This window comes from Propithecus coquereli, unplaced genomic scaffold (genome assembly GCF_000956105.1).
Source record: "Propithecus coquereli isolate 6110/MARCELLA unplaced genomic scaffold, Pcoq_1.0 Scaffold84, whole genome shotgun sequence".
Classification (NCBI taxonomy): Eukaryota; Metazoa; Chordata; class Mammalia; order Primates; family Indriidae; genus Propithecus; species Propithecus coquereli.
The window spans coordinates 2,729,864-2,748,877 of NW_012154618.1; the positions used below are offsets into that span (position 1 = coordinate 2,729,864).

General features: G+C 39.6%; 1 protein-coding gene across 2 annotated transcripts in view; it reads left to right on the forward strand.

The window, feature by feature from the left end:
• Positions 1-19,014, forward strand: part of NRAP (nebulin-related anchoring protein) — a 66,016-nt gene that overhangs the window by 5,069 nt on the left and 41,933 nt on the right. Inside the window, exons 4-16 of one of the 2 annotated variants that reach the window (XM_012663924.1) lie at positions 1,329-1,433; positions 3,074-3,178; positions 4,111-4,215; positions 4,921-5,025; positions 5,834-5,941; positions 6,233-6,337; positions 8,967-9,077; positions 10,083-10,199; positions 12,464-12,568; positions 14,066-14,173; positions 15,158-15,262; positions 18,308-18,406; positions 18,781-18,885. In XM_012663924.1, the coding sequence (XP_012519378.1) occupies positions 1,329-1,433; positions 3,074-3,178; positions 4,111-4,215; positions 4,921-5,025; positions 5,834-5,941; positions 6,233-6,337; positions 8,967-9,077; positions 10,083-10,199; positions 12,464-12,568; positions 14,066-14,173; positions 15,158-15,262; positions 18,308-18,406; positions 18,781-18,885 (1,383 nt within the window). The remainder of the gene's footprint in view (positions 1-1,328; positions 1,434-3,073; positions 3,179-4,110; positions 4,216-4,920; positions 5,026-5,833; positions 5,942-6,232; positions 6,338-8,966; positions 9,078-10,082; positions 10,200-12,463; positions 12,569-14,065; positions 14,174-15,157; positions 15,263-18,307; positions 18,407-18,780; positions 18,886-19,014) is intronic. The other variant, XM_012663925.1, reaches the window with a different exon arrangement.

Below are 19,014 nucleotides of genomic sequence, written 5' to 3' on the forward strand. Positions count from 1 at the left end.
TAGAATGAATAAAATTGTCATGTATCAGCATAGGTAAATCTTTTAAATGGAATGTTGAATTTAAAAATGTAGTTGCCAAAAAAAATAAATAAAAAAAAAAAAAAAAAAAAATATATATATATATATATATACACACATTGGAGCTGTGTTAAGCGGCATTAAGCGGCAGCAAGACCAGAAAGTCAATGACAGAAAGTGCCTTTGTTAGGGAGCTAGAATTCCTTGGGTTTAAACTTTTCTCTTAGCTTGTTTGCTCATTATCTGTAAAATTAAGGATTTAAACTTCAACTTGTAAAAATTTCAGATTTCTAGGCCTCATCTAAGACCTAATAATTATGATATCTTGATTTGGGCCTGAGACCTTTTTTCTTTTATGGTTAGTCCTTTTTCTGTTCTCTTTAAGAAAACTTTGCCTATACCAAGGTCATGAAGATGTTGAAATGTCAATTTTCCCCAAGTTGATCTATCCATTCAGTGCAGTACCGATCAAAATCCTGGTGTTTTTATTTTTTTATAGAAATTGAGAGACTGATTCTAAAATAGATGGGAAAACACAAAGGTTCTAGAATAGCCAAGAAATCTTGAAGAACAAAATTGAAAGACTTAGTTTACCAGATTTCAGGACTTATAAAAGCAGTAGTAATTAACTCAGCGTAGGGTTGGGACGAGAATAGATAAACAGACCAAGAGACTACAATAAAGGCCCAGAAATAGAGCTGCACATATATGGTCACTTGAATAATGACAAAGGCACCACTGCTATTCAATGTAGCAAGAATGGTGTTTCAGCAAATGGTCCTGGAGTGATTGGGTATTTATATAGAAGAAAATGAACCTTGACCCCTACCTCACATCTATACACAAAAATTCACTCAAGGTATATTATAAATCAAGATATTAAAGGTAAAATTATAAAGCATAGGACAATACCTCCATGAAATTGGGAGCCAGCATTTTAACAAGCTCTCTGGGTGATGCTTACACAGACTAAAGTTAGGAACCGCTACTCTAATGTCCAGTGTTGTCTGAGGTTACTGCAACCGGAATACTTTCTGCCATGCGGTAAGCTAATAGAGACTTTATTTCAGTCTTTTTAATTGTACTGCTCAATGGAGCTTTGCACACAGCAGGTGCTCTATATGTGCTACCTGGCTGGCGGTGCAGATGAAACCACAGTGAGACCGACAGTGCAGCATGTATCGTAGCGCAGTTCAGATGTTTCGCAGTTGAGATTTAGGAAAATCCCACGATTTTTAGCTAGGCATTATTTGTTTGTTTTCTTTCTCTTTTCTGATGGAAACATTACTGACAATGTCTTTATTGGACAGATCCATGACCAAAAAGATGGTGAACAGTTTAAATCGGTTTTTCACTGGGACATGAAATCCAAGGATGGGACAGGTGCACCCAACAGGCAACCATTGGTGAATGAGGTAAGAGAAGAGTGACAGATGGGTTTGGAAAATGAAAGCAAAACAATATACTATGCAAATGAAATGTGTTGTTATTATTATTACTTCTAGAGAAAATCAATTAGGTCTTCCATAATCCAGTGTGTAATTCTGGCTCTTTATGGAAGACTCCATCCACGTGTCCTGGCATCATCTCAACTCTATCTGTCCTAGCCCAAGTTCATTGTCTTCTCCCTTCCAACTACTGTATCTTGGAGATATTTCCACATCAGCAGCCTTTAAGCTATCGTGAATGGGTGCATCATGGTTGCACCATTAAGAATGGATGTACAGTACCATGCCATCCCTATTAATAGGGTTATTTCTATTTTTTTCTTATTACGAAGTTGCAATGAACACCCTTGTTCAATATATCTTTTGGACACAAGTAAGTGTTTCTCTAGAATAGATAATGAAAAATGAGGTTGCTAGGTCAAAGGGCATGTGCCTTTTTAATTTTAATGGATACTATCAAATTGCTTTCTAAAATAGCTGTGCATTTTATACTTTCAAAGGCAGACTCTGAGAATACCTGTTCCCCCACACTCTCACCAGCACTTGGTATTACCAGAAAAATATTTTGATAATATACATCTTGTTGTTTTAATTTAGATTTCCCTGATTGCTAGTGTGGTTGAGCATATTTTCGCATGTGAGTTATCTGTCTTTCCAGATTTCCAAAGGCCGGCTCTACCCATCCTGCCCAGCTTGCCTCCCTTCAGCCCACCTGTCCCCCCATCTCTTTCCCTCAAGTTCAGTCAAACCCAGCTCCTCATGGTCCTTCAACCAAGCCCATCACTGCCTTCATGCATTTATTCAAGGCATCCCACGCTCCTGGAATTTATTCAACAAATGGTTATCATGTCTTTTATATTCTAGGCACTGTCCCAGGCTTTGAGGGTACATTAGTGAGCAAAACATGAAAATCCCTGCCTTCATGGAACTGACCTTCTAGAGCAGATGCTGTTCTTTCTCCCTTGGCCTCTGCTAACTGACCTCAGCCCTGGAGGTCCAGCTTAAATTCCATCTCTCTGCCAGAAATGGGGCCCATCTCACACAGACTGCTTTTTAAAAACTCCAGTTGTGGTCATTACCTGTACAGTACATTTAGATATGCAAATGTTTCTAATTGCTTTCTGTTTTGTATATTAGTTTTATTTCACAAGGTGGGTCACGAGCAAGGTCATTACAAGAAGAACTTTGTCTTCCTTTTTTTTTCCACTGTTAATTTTCAGACACATAATAGGTAGTAGGTTTATAAAGCTTGTCTGAATAATGCTGCTTCATCTCAGATTGCCTTTCCACGGTGACTCCCTGCTGCCCGATCTTGATGCAATGATGAGCAAAGAAATGTTAGGTTACATTCGGAATATTTCTATGACATAAGCGAATCTCAGAAGGTTCAATTATTTAGGATATTAGGTGATTTTGTAGCCTGAAAGAAATGAGCATTCTAGTTAGATGAGACCCACCATATACCAATAGGAGTTTAAAGATTTTAGAGGATATCTTGTTTTGACAATGTATGTGAGTGTTGCTGTGAGTCTGGGGTAGGTAGGGGGATCTTGCCAACCAAACACGTGGGGCGTGTGTTTGTATGCATTTGTGTGCTTCCTTTGTAGAGAGCCTATTGGACCGGATACGGAGAAGGGAATGCCTGGTGCCCGGGAGCTCTGCCAGACCCTGAAATCGTAAGGATGGTTGAGGCTCGAAAGTCTCTTGGTGAGGTAAGGGCCCTAGAAATTAATTTAGTGATTAGTTAGCAATTAGTTTGAATGTTCCTTTATTTTTAAGATTGTGGGAGATAGAATAATGCCCTGTTCCCCCAAAGATTCCCATGTCCTGATCCCTGGAACCAGGTGGGCCAGAGTTGGAGAAAAGGTGGGGACAGAAGCAGATGATACAGACCACGTAGGGCAGGAACCAAAGAATGTGGGGCCTCTGGAAGCTGGGAAGGGCAAAGAAATAGGTTGTCCTTTAAAACCTCCAGGAGGAACCAGACCGGATGGCGCATTTCAAAGTACTGACCTCCAGAACCTTACAGAGACCTTAGCAGCCTTTCGTGTAGGAAAGGCAGTTTTAGCTCAGATTGTGAAAATCCTCAACCATTTGCACACATTGCCCTCAAGATCTCCCCACATGCCTACCCTCGGAAGAATCTACTTTGGAAAATATTATTAGTCTTCATGACTTTTCCTTTAGAAAATGAAAAGAAAACACTAGAAACACAAATGCTAAGATGATATGTCTCATTATCACCAGATAATATCATATCATAATTAATCATCAGAGAGACATTTTACTCCCAATGCTATAGGACTATCTCTAGCGGATGAGTCACAGAAAAGTCTCCTTCGTATTAATGGCTGTGTCATCATACAGACCTTTGAGTCAAAGGACAGCCCTTGTGTTGTGCCAGGTCCACATGTTTTGATATAAGCATTGGAAGGGAACCCATTTGACCTGGGAAATATGAGTTCTTCAGTGTTGATGGTGTTATTCCAATTGCCAGTTGAATGCCATTTTCAAGTTTATTCCAGGTGATTAAAATATTTCCCAATGACCTTATGAATCCAGTTTCTTTGGTTTGATTGCAGTTTTATTAGTTCTCATTCGGTATCATGTTAGTTCTCATCCTGACGTTGGTTCTGACCAGCAGGAGTACACAGAAGACTATGAGCAACAGAGGGGCAAAGGGAGCTTTCCAGCCATGATCACACCTGCATATCAAAGAGCCAGGAAAGCCAACCAACTGGCCAGCCAGGTGAGGGTCTGCATGCTTGGTCACCATCAATTAGGCTAATTTTGATTATTCATGAACCCTGTGATCCCAGAAAAACACAGGAAGAGATTGCTTTTGGGCAGTAGGTAGCATTAGTATTGTATTGTAGAGAAAACTGTTCTTACCTTTTCCCTGTCAATTATCCACAGTGCCTTGATTGGGCCACAACTATAAAATGAAGAGAAGACCATGTGGCTCGCCCACATGCTGGACCAAATGATTTCTTGAGGTTGATTTAGCATTGAGGACACTGATTTTTAACTGGATGTCAGATCCTCCTGAAGAATAGCATAGCTTGTTGGTTACAAGCTCAGATTTTGCAGTGAGAATGCTGATATTTGAATCCTGGCTCTATCACTTAGTAGCTGTGTGACTATGGGCACATTCCTTAACGTCTCTCTTTCTTGGTTTCTCATTGGTAAAGTCAAAAAAACATTAGTCCTGCCAAATATGACTGTTATGGAGATTAAGGGAGTTAATATTTGTTCAAGCGTGGCAGTGCCTGGCAGTCTCTTGGATGTAGCACATTAGCATAGATGATTTTTGAGAAGGAGCCCATGAAGCAAGCCATAGAGGACTTGGCAAGGTTTGTGTTGAGCGTAGCCTGATGGGGCAGCTTCCGGAGAGCCGCCAGGAAGGACATGTAAAAGTGGGTGCGCCCTTGACTCTGTGCCGTCTCCCCCTCAGGTGGAATACAAGAGAGGGCATGATGAGCGCATCTCCAGGTTCACCACGGTGGCAGATACCCCTGAGCTGCTCCGGGCCAAGGCAGGGGGACAGCTTCAAAGTGATGTAAGAAATCAATCAGTGGTTTTCATTCAAGATCTCTCATTCTTTCCTTACCTGCAGGAAGGGGGAGGGATCATGTAGGAGGCATCCCAGTCCTGTATCAGTGCCAGAAAGAACTTTCTAAGGTCCGACAAGTCAGCCAGCACAGACCTTGTGAAAACTCTTCTTTAGAGAGAAAACTTTAAATCAGATTAGTACCAAACTGGATATAGCTGATTAATCTGAAAGAAATCTCTCTTGCCACCACAAATTAGAGAACATCATTTTTAAAGAATTTTTAACATTTGCCTTTTCATAGTCCGAATGTTCCATAGCATAATAAGACCAAGAGCTTAGCGTTGTGAATGGAAGGTTGAAGCACAAATCTAGCTTCACCTTAGTAAGTGGTTTCCACTTGCCTTGGCCTAGCTCTGGGGGTCGAGAAGCTTCTTTTGTTTCCCAACCTTGACTGGTAGCTCTTTGAGGATAGGAGGAGACTTATCCTCTGCCCAGGCCCACCATCTGGCCCACACCAGGCGCTTAACAAGTTTGTGTTGAGTTCCACGTTGAATGTCTCCATGTGCCAGGCCCTGTTCTGGGTATTGGGAATAGAAAGGTATACAAGATGCACATGGTCCATCAAGTTATCAGCCAATTACATGCTACACAAGCTGGCCTACCATTTAATTAACTTAGAGAATTTAAATGTCCTACTTCAGGGGATGCACAGGATGTCACGTGAGCCCTTAGCAGGGCATCTCACTAAAATTACCCAGTAGATAGTGGGATTGGGGAATGTGATTCACCCTTTTTTTTTTTCTTTATTTTCTAGGTGAGATACACAGAGGACTATGAACAACAGAGAGGGAAAGGAAGTTTTCCTGCTATGATCACACCTGCTTATCAGATAGCCAAAAGAGCCAATGAGCTGGCAAGTGATGTAAGTGTCCCTAGCAGTGTTGTCATGTTAGGGAGGAAGAGGGACATTAACCTGGGTCTGGAGAGTCCAACTTCCTGTCTACTTTTGCATTGACCCTGGAGCCAGCAAGTAGCTTTCCTTCATAGTTTTTGATCATTTTTACCATGACAGTGATCTGGCACTTTTATGGCCAAGACACTCTCCTTAGACCCAAGCAGAAAAAGAACATTCCTCAAGACGTTCACTTTTACTCTTCTGGCCCCTGTGCATAGGAGGCTAAATTCACGGGGTTTGTCCTTTCTTTTCAAACAGGTGAGGTACCATCAACAATATCAAAAAGAGATGAAGGGAATGGCTGGTCCAGCCATTGGAGCTGAGGGCATGTTGACAAGGGAATGTGTAGACCAGTATGGCCAGGTACGTGGTAAAATGCCTTCCTGGGAGATGGAGACTGCTCTTTTCCATGGTCAGTTCTCAGTTTGCCCCCCTCCAGGCTGTGGCACAGCTATGACCATTTAATCAGAGATGGGGCCGTAGTTTATCTTTGCCCTATTTATGAAAAGTGGATTTTCTAAACTAGAAAGTAGTGGACAAACAATAATACAAGGCTCAACTGCACCCACTTAGGAAAACAGATTGAAGCACTTTTTTTGTTTTTAAATGAAGGACCGATACCAATATGGTGGCTTGGCGAAGTATAAAGCATTCTCATCTATTCGTTGAAGAACCATCTCAAAGACTAAGACTGGCTGTGTTGAACCGGTCATGGCATAAGCATGGGAGGGATAGAAATGCACATCTTGAAAAATATTGAGCATTTTACTGCGTAATAGGACTCATTTTCTTAGAAAGTGAATTTCTTATCTAGGTTGCTAGATAAAGCAGGATGCCAGAGAATGCAAACCCTTTTCCCAATTTCACTTCTCCAGTGAACTCTATCTTGACAGGGAGTAAAAAGGTTGAGATTACAATTACAAGCTAATTTTTATTTGCACATCCCCATTATTTTCTGGTACTAGCTGGGTATTATAGGGGAGAAAGCAAGCATTATTTTTTCACAGTTGCAAGTAAACAATATTGGAAGGACAGGTGTATATATTGGAAGAGTACATTCACTGAGTTTATGACTTTTTTTCTTAATGAGACAGTTGTTTGAATTATTTTCCAGTGAGTAGATTGTCTACAACACACATGACTTATAAAAGGAACCATGTAGAATTTATGTCTCTTCTTTAGAAAAACAAGTTGCCATACTTGGGCAAATATTCATCTGAGTCTTAGGCTGTGTGCAAAGGTTGGTTGTGAGCTCTTCACAAATGTCTGCCAGAGCAAAATGCTTGGTTTTGAATGAAAAAGGCCATTTTATCAAATTCTCTAAGTTAATTAAATAGTTTCTTAGTGCTTTAAAGTCAATGAAAATATGTTTTTACCGGTTTCATATTTTAAATATGTTGTTTAGAAGGCTTAAGACAACTTTTTAAAATCAGTTTTAGTAAAAAAAAATATCTGGCGAAAAATAGTTTGTTCTGTATTTGGATAGTCCTGTCTGCCATGAGTCATAATACACACGTATCATTTCACATGTGCACCTAGACATTTCTGTGCACACAGATGAAATGTAATGTCATGGTATCATAGTTGGTTCTTGATAATCAGGACATTTTGGTTGAAGTTTTCAGTCCTGATAATAGCAAATACAAGAATCGAGGAGGGTGTTGTTCGGTAGCCCTGTTAGCAGCTGTTGAGAGCACACAGTCTAGTGTGGCATTTCACTGTGTGATTTAGTGTGACTCGCCAGGGTGTGAGGAGGAGGAGTGAGGGAGAAGCAGGCAGGCAGATAAACTATAAATATCCACAGTGCCTTAAACGACAAGCAATTCATTCTTCTTTTTAATGGGTAACTAGACTAATTAAAAATGCTATACCATGTAATCAATAAGATTAGGTATCTTACGAAAAGTTTCACACATACAGCATACATGCATACATATAGATATAGTGGAGGGTTAAAATAAAGCTATGAATGTAAAACTATAAAACAGAATGGACAAAACCATAGAGTGGATTACCAAAGAATTTGAGAGCAGAACATTCTGGCATCCAAGCAAGGAGGAGCACCCAGGCTAAACAGTTTTCATTACTGGATCAGAGGAAGCCCGGGTGTTCTAATCTGACCCAAATGTGTGCTGGAGTCCAAACCTGGTGCTGGAGACAAGCAGGCCCTGCCTTGGAGGAGACCATGGGGAGATGGAGTCATGAGCCCAAGGAACACAGATTTGTGGCAAAGATTTGTGGGCAAAATGCAGCGAGGACGCAGATGAGGAAGCAGCTAATTCTGCCTGGGGCGGGTCCTGGGGTGAGGGAGATCTTGGGGACTTCCACAGGGTGAAGGTCACATCTAAGTGGGGTCTTAAAGTACATCTGTTGGCCTAGGAAGGGTTACCCCAGTCATGTGATGACAGGTTCATGAAAGAGAAGGTTTTCCTTTATGGAGTGGGTTGGTGGTATGGGGAAGAGGAAAAAAAATATAGGACTAAGATTATAATCCTTAGTCTGCAATATACATTTTGTCCCACTTCAGATAATCTTATACCAATTTGAAGTTTATCCTCCCAAATTACAAAAATTTTATAATGCTCCTTTTCTGGTTACATGACACATGTCACCAGGGAGACAGCATTTGGGATGTCAAAGCATCCCTCTGCATAGATCTACCACCAGGCCTGGGCAAGGTAGTGCTGGAGACCACTGGAAGACAAAGGACTTCCCTGGTGTCAGTTAGGAAATGAATATCCCAAAACACACAGGCCTGGGAGAGTGATAGATATCTTGATTTATCCAGTGGAAATAATGATGATGATCATGAGGACGGTTATCATTTAATGCTGACTGCAGGGTCTGCCATCCTAACCACCACGTGGGCATCACCAAAATGTCCAGTGTGGATGGGCTTCTGTGGGAACAGGATCTATGAGTGCTCATCGCTAATCCCAACCTATTCGGGGAGGGGAGATTTACTGATTGAAGTTTTCAACTGACCCAGCAGGGTTACTCGGAGGAGTATGAGGAACACCAACACCGGGGAAAGGGCAGCTTCCCGGCCATGATCACCCCAGCTTATCAGAACGCCAAGAAGGCCAACGAACTCATTAGTGATGTAAGTACTGTGTAGGCACAACCCGCAGAGCCATGGGGCAGAGGAGAAACGAGACTTCGAAGGCTTTGCCTACTGAGACCTGCACACAGATACATTCATGAGAGCTGAGTCGAAGTGGAATGTTAGCCCAGCCCTCAATTCCCATCCAAATTTCTGATGTCTGCTTTGGTCACATTTCTCTGCTTCCAAGGAGATGAATGTGGACAAACAGCATAACTCACTTGAGGCCATTGGAAGCAAGTACAGGTGCCGGTCCAGACGCATAAACTGGGACTAGGAGCGTCTTCGCCAAAGGGCCCATGTAGAAATTGAGCATTTTAGGGGACAAGTGGATTAAAACAAGTCTCCTGATGATCAAACTGGGTGTAAGCTAATGGTGAAATGATTTTTATTTGCAGAATGCTAGCCAGCTGGCAGTCCTTGAAAGATAGGCTATAATTAAACTTGGTAAAGTGACATGCTCACTGCAGATCTTAACGTGCCAACTTGATCTTGGTCTCTAATCAGAAACTAGCATTCATTTCACTCCCTTTGCCATTTTCCTTCCCTTCTCTTTCCTTTCCCTTTCTTTTCCTCTCTTTTCTTTCCCTTACTGAATAACTATTTGGTTATTACCCACTTACCCAGCACATAACTGCCTTTGCCCCAAGGAAGGAAGTCAAAACACATTACTCTGCTCCTCCTTAGCAGGCTGGCCGATACAAGATATTGAAACCAAGGGCAGAATGGGTTTGGAATGACAACTTTTGCTATGATCATTTTATGACTGTTTATTTTTTCCATGCAGAATTAGAGTGTAAAGTGTAAAAGTGTGAAAAGGGCCAGTAAAATTTGAAAAAACACCTGAGTAGTTTGTAGATTTCATGGGAAAAAAAGCCCACATGAATTTTTTCCTTCAGAAAATTCTCTTAAGTAAATGTTGACATTAAATCTGGGATAACTTTGGAGTGATTTCTCTCACAGAGCATGGAAACAACAAGTCCAGACTTTATGTGTTTCTTTCAGATAAAATACAGGCAGGACTTCAATAAGATGAAAGGCGCGGCACATTATCACTCTCTTCCAGCCCAAGACAACTTGGTTCTCAAACGGGCTCAGAGTGTAAACAAGCTTGTGAGTGAGGTACGTATGCGGGGACGGTCACAGCGCCACCTCCTTTATCTCCTACAGCAGGTCAGTGGGGTGACCCTATAATAAGAAGCCTCAGTTAAGACTGTGACACCACATGTACTACCCGTTGGTCACCAGATTCCAAAAAACAAAAATGCAATTAACTAGAGAGCCTAGAATCAAACCAATTAAATCTTTCTCTGGTGGTTTAAAAGTTTCTTCCCAAATCCTCACAGAGCTGTAGATATTCATAAGTGCCAGGTGACAGATTTCTCGTTGGCAGAAAGAATACTGGATGCTCCAACTTTTAAAATAATATATTGTTATCCTAGAGTGGAAATCAAAGATCAGAAAGAGTATTTCACCATGGAAGCTCTCTCATCCTCTCATTAGTGCAGTCAGAGTTCTGAGAAGCTATGTATGTGTGAATTCCCCTTACCTCACAGGCTGAACTGGCAGCCAGAGGCGTGTGTGTTGTTTGGCTTACCCAGCGTTTAAGACTTTTTAATTGTGAGGACTGTTTGGCAAGGAAATGTCCCCTCCCTTCCGGTCCCACATACCCTTCTCATGCCTTAGCGTCTCTTTCCGGCATCTTCTCTCATTTGCATTTCTTATCTGGGCTCTGCACTTGAGCTGGCAACCTCTGGCAACAAAAACAGTTATGACTATGAAAAATACTCACATAACAAGTTCTCTCAAATCAGAAACAGATATGCAAATAGCCAAAACTATTTTTCTTCTCTAACCTCTAAAAGCCAGTCCTTTATCCAGAAGGGTAACTCATGGCCCTCTAACTTTGGATGGCTCAGAATCACCAGGGGTGACATTTCCTGAGAGTCATCAGGACCCTCAGATATTCTGAAGTAGTAGATGAGTGCTGAGGCCTTAAAATATGCATTTTAAACACATGTTCCATATGATTCTGATGCTCTAGACCAGAGGTCAGCAAATTACAACTTGAATGCCAAATCTGGCCCACAGTCTGTTTTTGTAAATAAAGTTTTATTGGAACACAGCTACATCACATTTGTTTACATATTGTCCATGGCTGCTTTGGAGCTACAAGGGCACAGTTGGGTAGTTAATGTGACTCAAAAGCCTAAAATATTACTATCTGGTCATTTATAGAAAAAGTTTGCCACCCCTTGCTGTCACTCACCGAACATTAGATCTAAATGGGACCTTTGTCATTTTTAGGCCATCACTTTGTTATAGGCCTGGAAAAGTAAAATGTCTTGTTCTGTTTCATAGAGACTTTTAGGGACAGAGCTGGAACCAGACCACTGGTAGTGCAGTTCTGTCACCCAGGAATAACACTGTTAATATTTTGGCTTTTTTCTATGTGAATATACTGTAACACAATAGATGAATTGAAAAACATACATTTATAGAATTAGAATTCAGCTGTATATATAGTTTTGTATACTTTTTTAAACTTTATATCATATTGTGAGCATTGTAATGCGTCTTGCGTACTTTAAAAGGCATATCCCACCATATAGTGTCATAAGATAACGAGTTAAGTTGCGTTTCCTTTGTTAAGAGGTCACAAATGAACCTTCAATTTCTTTTTACCCTTATATTTAGCCGGTAAGACAAACCAGCGATACCTCTATTAATGGTAATTGGTCTTGGCTGCCTTCTGCAATTCCCTGGGACCACCTGGAGTCTGTTTAATAACTATAGCCTCACATCTTACATCCAGGCACCAGGAGAGCTCAAATGGCCAACACATTTTAAATTAGAAGACACTCTGTATCTGAGTGGTCTCATTTATTATATTCCTTTATAAAGTAGCCTTTTTGTTGAATTTTATTGAGGTATACATACAAAGATGTGTGCATGTCATACGTGCACAGAGGGAAGGATTTCTACAAGCGGGTGCATCTATGTCATTATCACTCAGATCAACAAACAGAACATGACCAGAAGTCTGAACAGCCCCTCATAATCCCCCTGAGACATTCCCCACCCAAGAATAGCCACATGATTTCTAAAACCAGTTTAGCCATTTTTTCAGCTGTATTAAATCTTACAACATTTGTTCTTGAAGGAGACTAGATATGTTTAATTTTCAGAACAAAACTGATTATTTACTAATTTATTGTTTGTTTTAATAAAGGAAAACACATACGGCTAACTTACAGTATCCTATGCCCGGTATTTTAAAATCTAGGGTTGAAAGTTTTCTAAAAATATCCTAGTCAAGTCCTGGAGACGTTCAAGAATGACTTTGGGTTTGGTTCTATTGTACGTCTGGTGTTTTGATTTCCAAGGTGGAGTATAAGAAGGATCTGGAAAGTAGTAAAGGTCACAGTATCAACTACTGTGAAACACCTCAATTCAGGAGCGTGAGCAAGATCTCAAAATTTACCAGCGATGTGAGTTGTTAATGCTAAGCATTTGTTTGGGCACTTTTTGTGAACTTAATTTCCATGTCTCCTCAGAGACAATCTATGTGAATGCATCTATGTGTCTTGGAGAAGCATGGCCTTTTAGGCACAAATCCTATGAGTTCTGGTTAAGTTTGCCTGCCAGGATTGGTCCACTTAGTGTTAAGTTCTGTCACATCACCTGGTTCCCCCCAACCCACTCTAATTTGACCTTGAGTCCTCAGGGCAGGACCTGTCCTCTCAATCCTCTTGCATCCCTTGTGTGCAGCACGGTGTCTGGCTCCTACTGAGGAATGCTGGCAAGAGAGCCTGGCTGAGCATGTGACGTCCCCTCTCAATATGACTTTGTGCTTCTCAGTTAAGATGCAATCTCATTTAACTATCATAGTCACCTGGGAAACCAGACATTATTTCCCTATTTTATGGATGAGCAGATATGCTAGAGTGGCATATGCAAATTTGGAAATTCTCAGAGAAGTTCTGAAGATGCATTCTTGAGGACATCAAGGGCCTATACGAGATCCTACAATTTTATTTGTTTAGCTGCACATAATAGTAAAATTTAAAATCACAAGGGACTTTGTAAGGCTTGGTGAGGAATTTATTTTGCATAAATGTAGTGGTTAAGAGCACCAGCTTTGGAGCCAACTTTATCTGTTTCCATGGTTAGCCAAGCAGCAGACTTGGGGCAATTGTTTAAGCCCTCTGAGCCACTCTGCCCATCTGTAACATGGGGATGATAATAATTCCTTCTTCCCCATGGAGTGCTTATGAAGATTAACTGGGATAAGTAGGATCATATCTGATGTATAGTAATAAATAGTATTCTGTCTGAATACTCACAATGCCTGGAAATTCAATGGTATTCCAGGGTAGGTGATCTTAATGTAGCTTCATTAGAAGCTACCCCAAATTTCCTAGTTAGGACTTCTCGTAATCCTATTTTGGTCTTCTCTTTATTTGGTAAGCAACATTTGGAATAGAATGTGACTTTTTTCACATGGTTGCAGTATTGACCAATTTTTACATCACAGAATTTGGCAAAGTTTAGGTTTGACTGTTCGTATATTTAGAAATGAAGATAATAGCATGCGGTGATTTGTACCAGTCCCAGCATGGGGCTTTGCATGTAGTGCTTGTCCAGTAGAAAGCTCACTCTCAGGGAAAGTTTTCATGTTGGAAAAATGTAAGTTTAAAACTGAAAACATTAAAACAAAAAATCAAGTCTGTTTTGCACTGTCTAGACTCATCAGATCCCACGTTTCCTTTTCTGCAATTTCTTCCTCCAACTTCTTATGCTTGCTTGAAATTTAAGTTATTTAAAAAAAAAAGCGTCTTATTTTTTTTATTCAATGATATGCTGACTATTTAAATAGGTTATATTTAATCATATATATTTTGGATGTAATGCATTGAGATGAGTAGTTTATCTTCACCTAGTTGGGAAGAGAATACTTTTGTTGAAAAATTTGTGTTTTGACGTAGAATAAATACAAAGAAAACTACCAGAACCACATGAAAGGCCACTATGAAGGAGTCGGTATGGACAGACGCACTCTCCATGCCATGAAAGTTGGCAGTCTGGCAAGCAATGTGAGTCTTTTTGTGCAAGGGCCTGTAGGGATGGAGGGGGTGGGACAAGAAGAATTCAGCCAATTCTTTTTTAATCTTTTTTTTTTTTAAACTGTGTTTTATTGCATAAAAACTGACACATAAGAATGTCCAAATGTTAACCAGTACAACCAAAGCTAGGTAAAATCCCTGAAAATTTTCAGCGGCTTCAGTTTATTTATCTTAGCTGTCTCTGGTTTGAAGAGTACTTAGATCTATTATAATTGATCCAATGTGGTAAAAACTTTCAATTTCTAAAAGATAAAGAAAAGTGAATGAGCATGATTCTTATTTGAAATTCCCCAGGTTTCCAAAGCTTTTGTGATTTATTTGGAGTTGATTGGTTGGTTAGCTGGTTTGTTCATTTATTCAATCATTACATTTATTGAAGGCAGTGGAATATCAAAATAGATCATGTCCATGTCTTCCCCTGTGGCATGGAATCTATTAATCTCTCTTTGGCTTTGTCCATCCAGTTTATAGGTTGGCAAATGCCAGGTTACAAATCTTGGAGGTAAAGGACCCTTAAAGGAAACTGATTTTGTTATTAAAACATACAATGTCAGATTTTCTCTGCATGAGAATGTCAAATTTGACCTTTAAAACAAATTTAAATACTCTGAAGATGTTTGACTTTTCATCTATTTTCTTGGGGTTAGCTAAGAAGCTCTTTTATTGTATGCCCGTGTACAAACACTTCTTTTTTAACGAAAATGACAAGAAGTTTCATAATTAATAAGAAAGATAAAATAAATGTGCTACAGATGAAAGTTAACTAATTTTGGATTCATTAAGAATTCAAATTAAAGGCAAAAGTGTGAATATAATTTAATTTTCCTTGGAGGTGATAAAACTGAATTAATTTTGTTTCTGGATATTTTAAAAATATTTCCGATGACATTCAAACGAGGTCAAAAGGAAGTGGGGAGAGAGTTCTCTTTTCTTATTCTTTTCTTTGTGTTTCAGATTGCCTACAAGGCTGATTATAAAAATGATGTTGTCGACTATAACTACCCCGCCACTCTCACTCCTTCCTATCAAACAACAATGAAACTGGTGCCCTTGAAAGATGTAAGTCCTCTTCCAGTCACTCTTTCTGCTTCATTCCTTGGCACTTCATTCCTGTGGAGTGATTTGTAGGCAGCAAGATGGAAAGAAACATGATACAACAGTTCATAGGATGGTGAAGGAATTGAGAAGGGGAAACTCTTTTATTCCACTAGAAGTCCATTTATATATGGTTGCAAACTCCTGCATTTTCAATGTAAAGTGGTGACGACTCTGGTTTTACCTTCAAAATAACCCGAGGTTAAGTTTCTCCTCTTAGAATTTGGTGGGCTGTGTCTGCTGGGCACATTTCAAATAGTTGTTCCTTAATAATGATAACCTCTTTTTTTTCCTTTTTAAAAAAGCTTTGGAGTGTGTGTTAAGGACTGAAGGAAGTAAAATAAAATGAATATAAGTTGAGAGGAAGTGGTAATGTTGACTTCATTTTTTCTCAGGAGCACATGGGAAAGTATATATAGTTATCCCTTAAGTTTTACAGTAGTGACTTTATTTATTTATGTAAAATATGTACAATTACTTAAATTTATTGTTTTCTGATTACAAGAATTTTACTATATATTTATTATAGAAAATTAAGAAAATACAAAAAAATGCAAAGAAAAAAGTCATCTACTAGCTTAAAAAGTACTTAACATGGTTCAGAAGTGAGTTGGTGTCATGGGTCTTTGTCAGTGAAGGTTATCTTCAATCAACCAAAAATTTAACAAATAATTCAACATCTGTTTATGAATTCCCAATGTTACTTTCCTTCCCATTCCTTTGGAATCAGCACAACTCTAGTAATTGACTTGGGTGTTGCTGTTGGTAGATAAGTTTTCACATCTCTCTCTCTCTCTCTCTCTCTTTTGCTCAAAGTAGGAGTAGTAAGATTCAGTTGGGTATCTTCAGGGTCTAACACAGTGTCCAGGACATTGAAGGGCAAACACTGGCAGATGATAGTCTATTGGATGAAAGGAGCTTTTCAAGTGTGCATTAAAGCAGGGGGTGGGAATATAAAGGACCGAAACTTTGCTTCGCCTTTTCTCAGGAAGTTTGGTGGGGTCAACTTACTCATTTCACTGAAATGAAACCCAAAGTTAAACTTGACCACTACCAAATCTCTTTTTTTTTTTTTTGGCCACACACATTACCTGGGAAGTTTGCAGGTCAAGTGTACCTCATTAAAAGTTGTGAGTGCATTTGCAGTAGAATTCTAGAAATCATGACTAATAAGTAGAACAAACGAAACAAGATAGGTTCCCACAAATCCGTGTTCCCATTATAACATGACTTGGTATTACATTTGTCTATATAAAACTCTGGATCAAACTATGCACCTAGAATATAAATAGCTCACCTGGGGAAGTCCAATAAAAGAATTAAATTAGATTGCATTAGAAATATCAATTGAGTTTAGAGATGGGTTCTAAACTGGCAGCCGATGAGCCATATCCAGGCTGCAGAAACATTCTGTTTGGCCACACAGTATTTAAAAAAAAAATTGAACCAACATATAGAAGTTGTGAGTTCACATAAAAATTAATATTTTTACCTTTTTTTAAAACTCTGGGAAATTTGGCCCTAGTTCCCATGTGGCAGCAACTGGCTGGGACTGAGTGGTGGCTATTCCCTATTGTCTTACCTTACTTCACCTTACCTTCCTGGTTCTGGTGTGCGTTTGAGTTTATCACCCCCGATGTAAGGACCTCAATATTCAGGATGTTTGGGGAATCCATTCATAAGAACATTGTGGTCTCTCTGTCTGGTAGCCTTAAAGGTGGTAAAATAGCTGTGAAATTAAATAAACACGCCTGGGTCCTTAATTTGAGAACATTCCCTTTAGACAGATTTTATAAACACTGGTAGAATTAAAATGAGACTCTGTCTTTAGCACAAAAACCCTTCAAAATGCAGATTGAAGCAATGGCCGAGCATTTGTGATATTGCAAAGATGTGATTAATCATGGGGACTGTTAATTATGTCCTGCAGAGAAAAGTAATTGTACTCTGCAACATACTTAATGCAAAATTATTGGAAAGGAATATGCCATTTAAAAAATATAGTTTTTGTGACATTTTGTCGTGCATAATTCTGAATTCTAATAGACTCTATTATGAGATGATAATTTTTCCCTCTGAATTAATGCATTAGGAAGCCACTGTACTCTAATCTCATTAATAGTTGACATTGAAATGACTTTGTATTTCCTAGTTTTCCTTACATACCCCATATCCAAAACTCAGAACATGTAAAAAGTTTTCTCCTTGAATCATTAACTAAAAAACACAAAGCAATGCTGTCCTTTATTTCCGAATCTAACAAAACACTCTGTGGCCCAGTGTCCGAAGCACTCTGTTTTTCCCTAGGTCCTGTTCTAGAGGTTAATTTGTCCGTCATTTATTTGTGCCTGGAATATATTTCTCTGTCTAAACAATGCTAGCTCTGGCTATGGGGAAACCTTTGTGTGTCTGTAAAATAACAAGCTATAGTTCCAAGCACACCAGTTTTGGCAAACCAGGATTATAGTGTATATGTTAAGAGCCACCTTAGGTGGCAGACTTCTGGGATTTGAATCCTAGCTCTGATACTTACTAGTTGGGTGACCTCGAGCAAGTCACCTTAGGTCTCTGTGTCTCAATTTCCACAATATAAGGTAGCGGTAATAATAGTGCCTACCCATAGGGTGGTTGGAAGGATTAAATGAGTTAATGTGTGTGAAGCACTTGGATAGTGCCATGCATAAAGTAAGTGTCATGTGCTAGTCATAATTATTATTAGCTGGTATTGGGACAGGCAAGAATGAAGTGATTACAAGACCCAGGGTTGAGATGGAGTATCAGGCTAGCACCTAGTGGGCCCAAAGTAGCCCTTAGGTCTATTTCACTTGGGTCACTGGACTTTAAAAATATTGAACTATTTTCCAACATTTAAAAATTATAAAATTTTGCATAATAATATGAATTTCTGATTTATTTGGAATAACTGGAAAATCTGGGCTTAGAGGAAGGGAGCTAAGCAAATATTAAAGAAAAGAGCAAGTGACATCTTCTTGGGCCTATTTTTAACAGGTCAACTATAGGCAAAGCATTGATAAGTTGAAGTACAGCTCTGTGACCAACACTCCGCAGATTATTCAAGCCAAAATCAATGCCCAGCAACTGAGTCATGTAAGTGACCTGCCCTTGCCCAGGTGGACTTGGGGCTCTTGCAATATCTTTGAGGTTTCTGGACAGCTGACCCTCAAGGATTTTACTTTCATTAATGGTGGCACATACAGCCATGAAATGACCCTCCTTCTTTTAAACTTTTTATCATGGAAAGTTTCAAATAGATTCAAAAGTAGAGAGAATACTTTTCATTTGGCATCTTCCATCTATTAATTTCAAACATTCACAAAATTACAGGCTTCCTGGTAAAATGCCTTTCCCAGAAACTCCTTCTCAGCTAGAGATCCAAGGGGAAAGTGGGAAAGATAGCATTATCCCCAAAGTTCTCCTTCTGCCCACATAAAAACCTTGAAGATTTATTTTAAATCCAACAGGTGAATTACCGGGCTGACTATGAGAAAAATAAGTTGAATTACACATTGCCACAGGACGTACCTCAGCTGGTGAAAGCCAAAACCAATGCTGAACTCTTTAGTGAGGTAAGCAAGCCACAAGGGGAGAAATTTGGGGTTGTGCATGGGTGTGAAAACGAAGATACCAGGGTGGTCCAACAAGTAAGGAGTGTTCTGTTACTGAGAGAGATTCATCAAAGGCATCCATCATGTGAT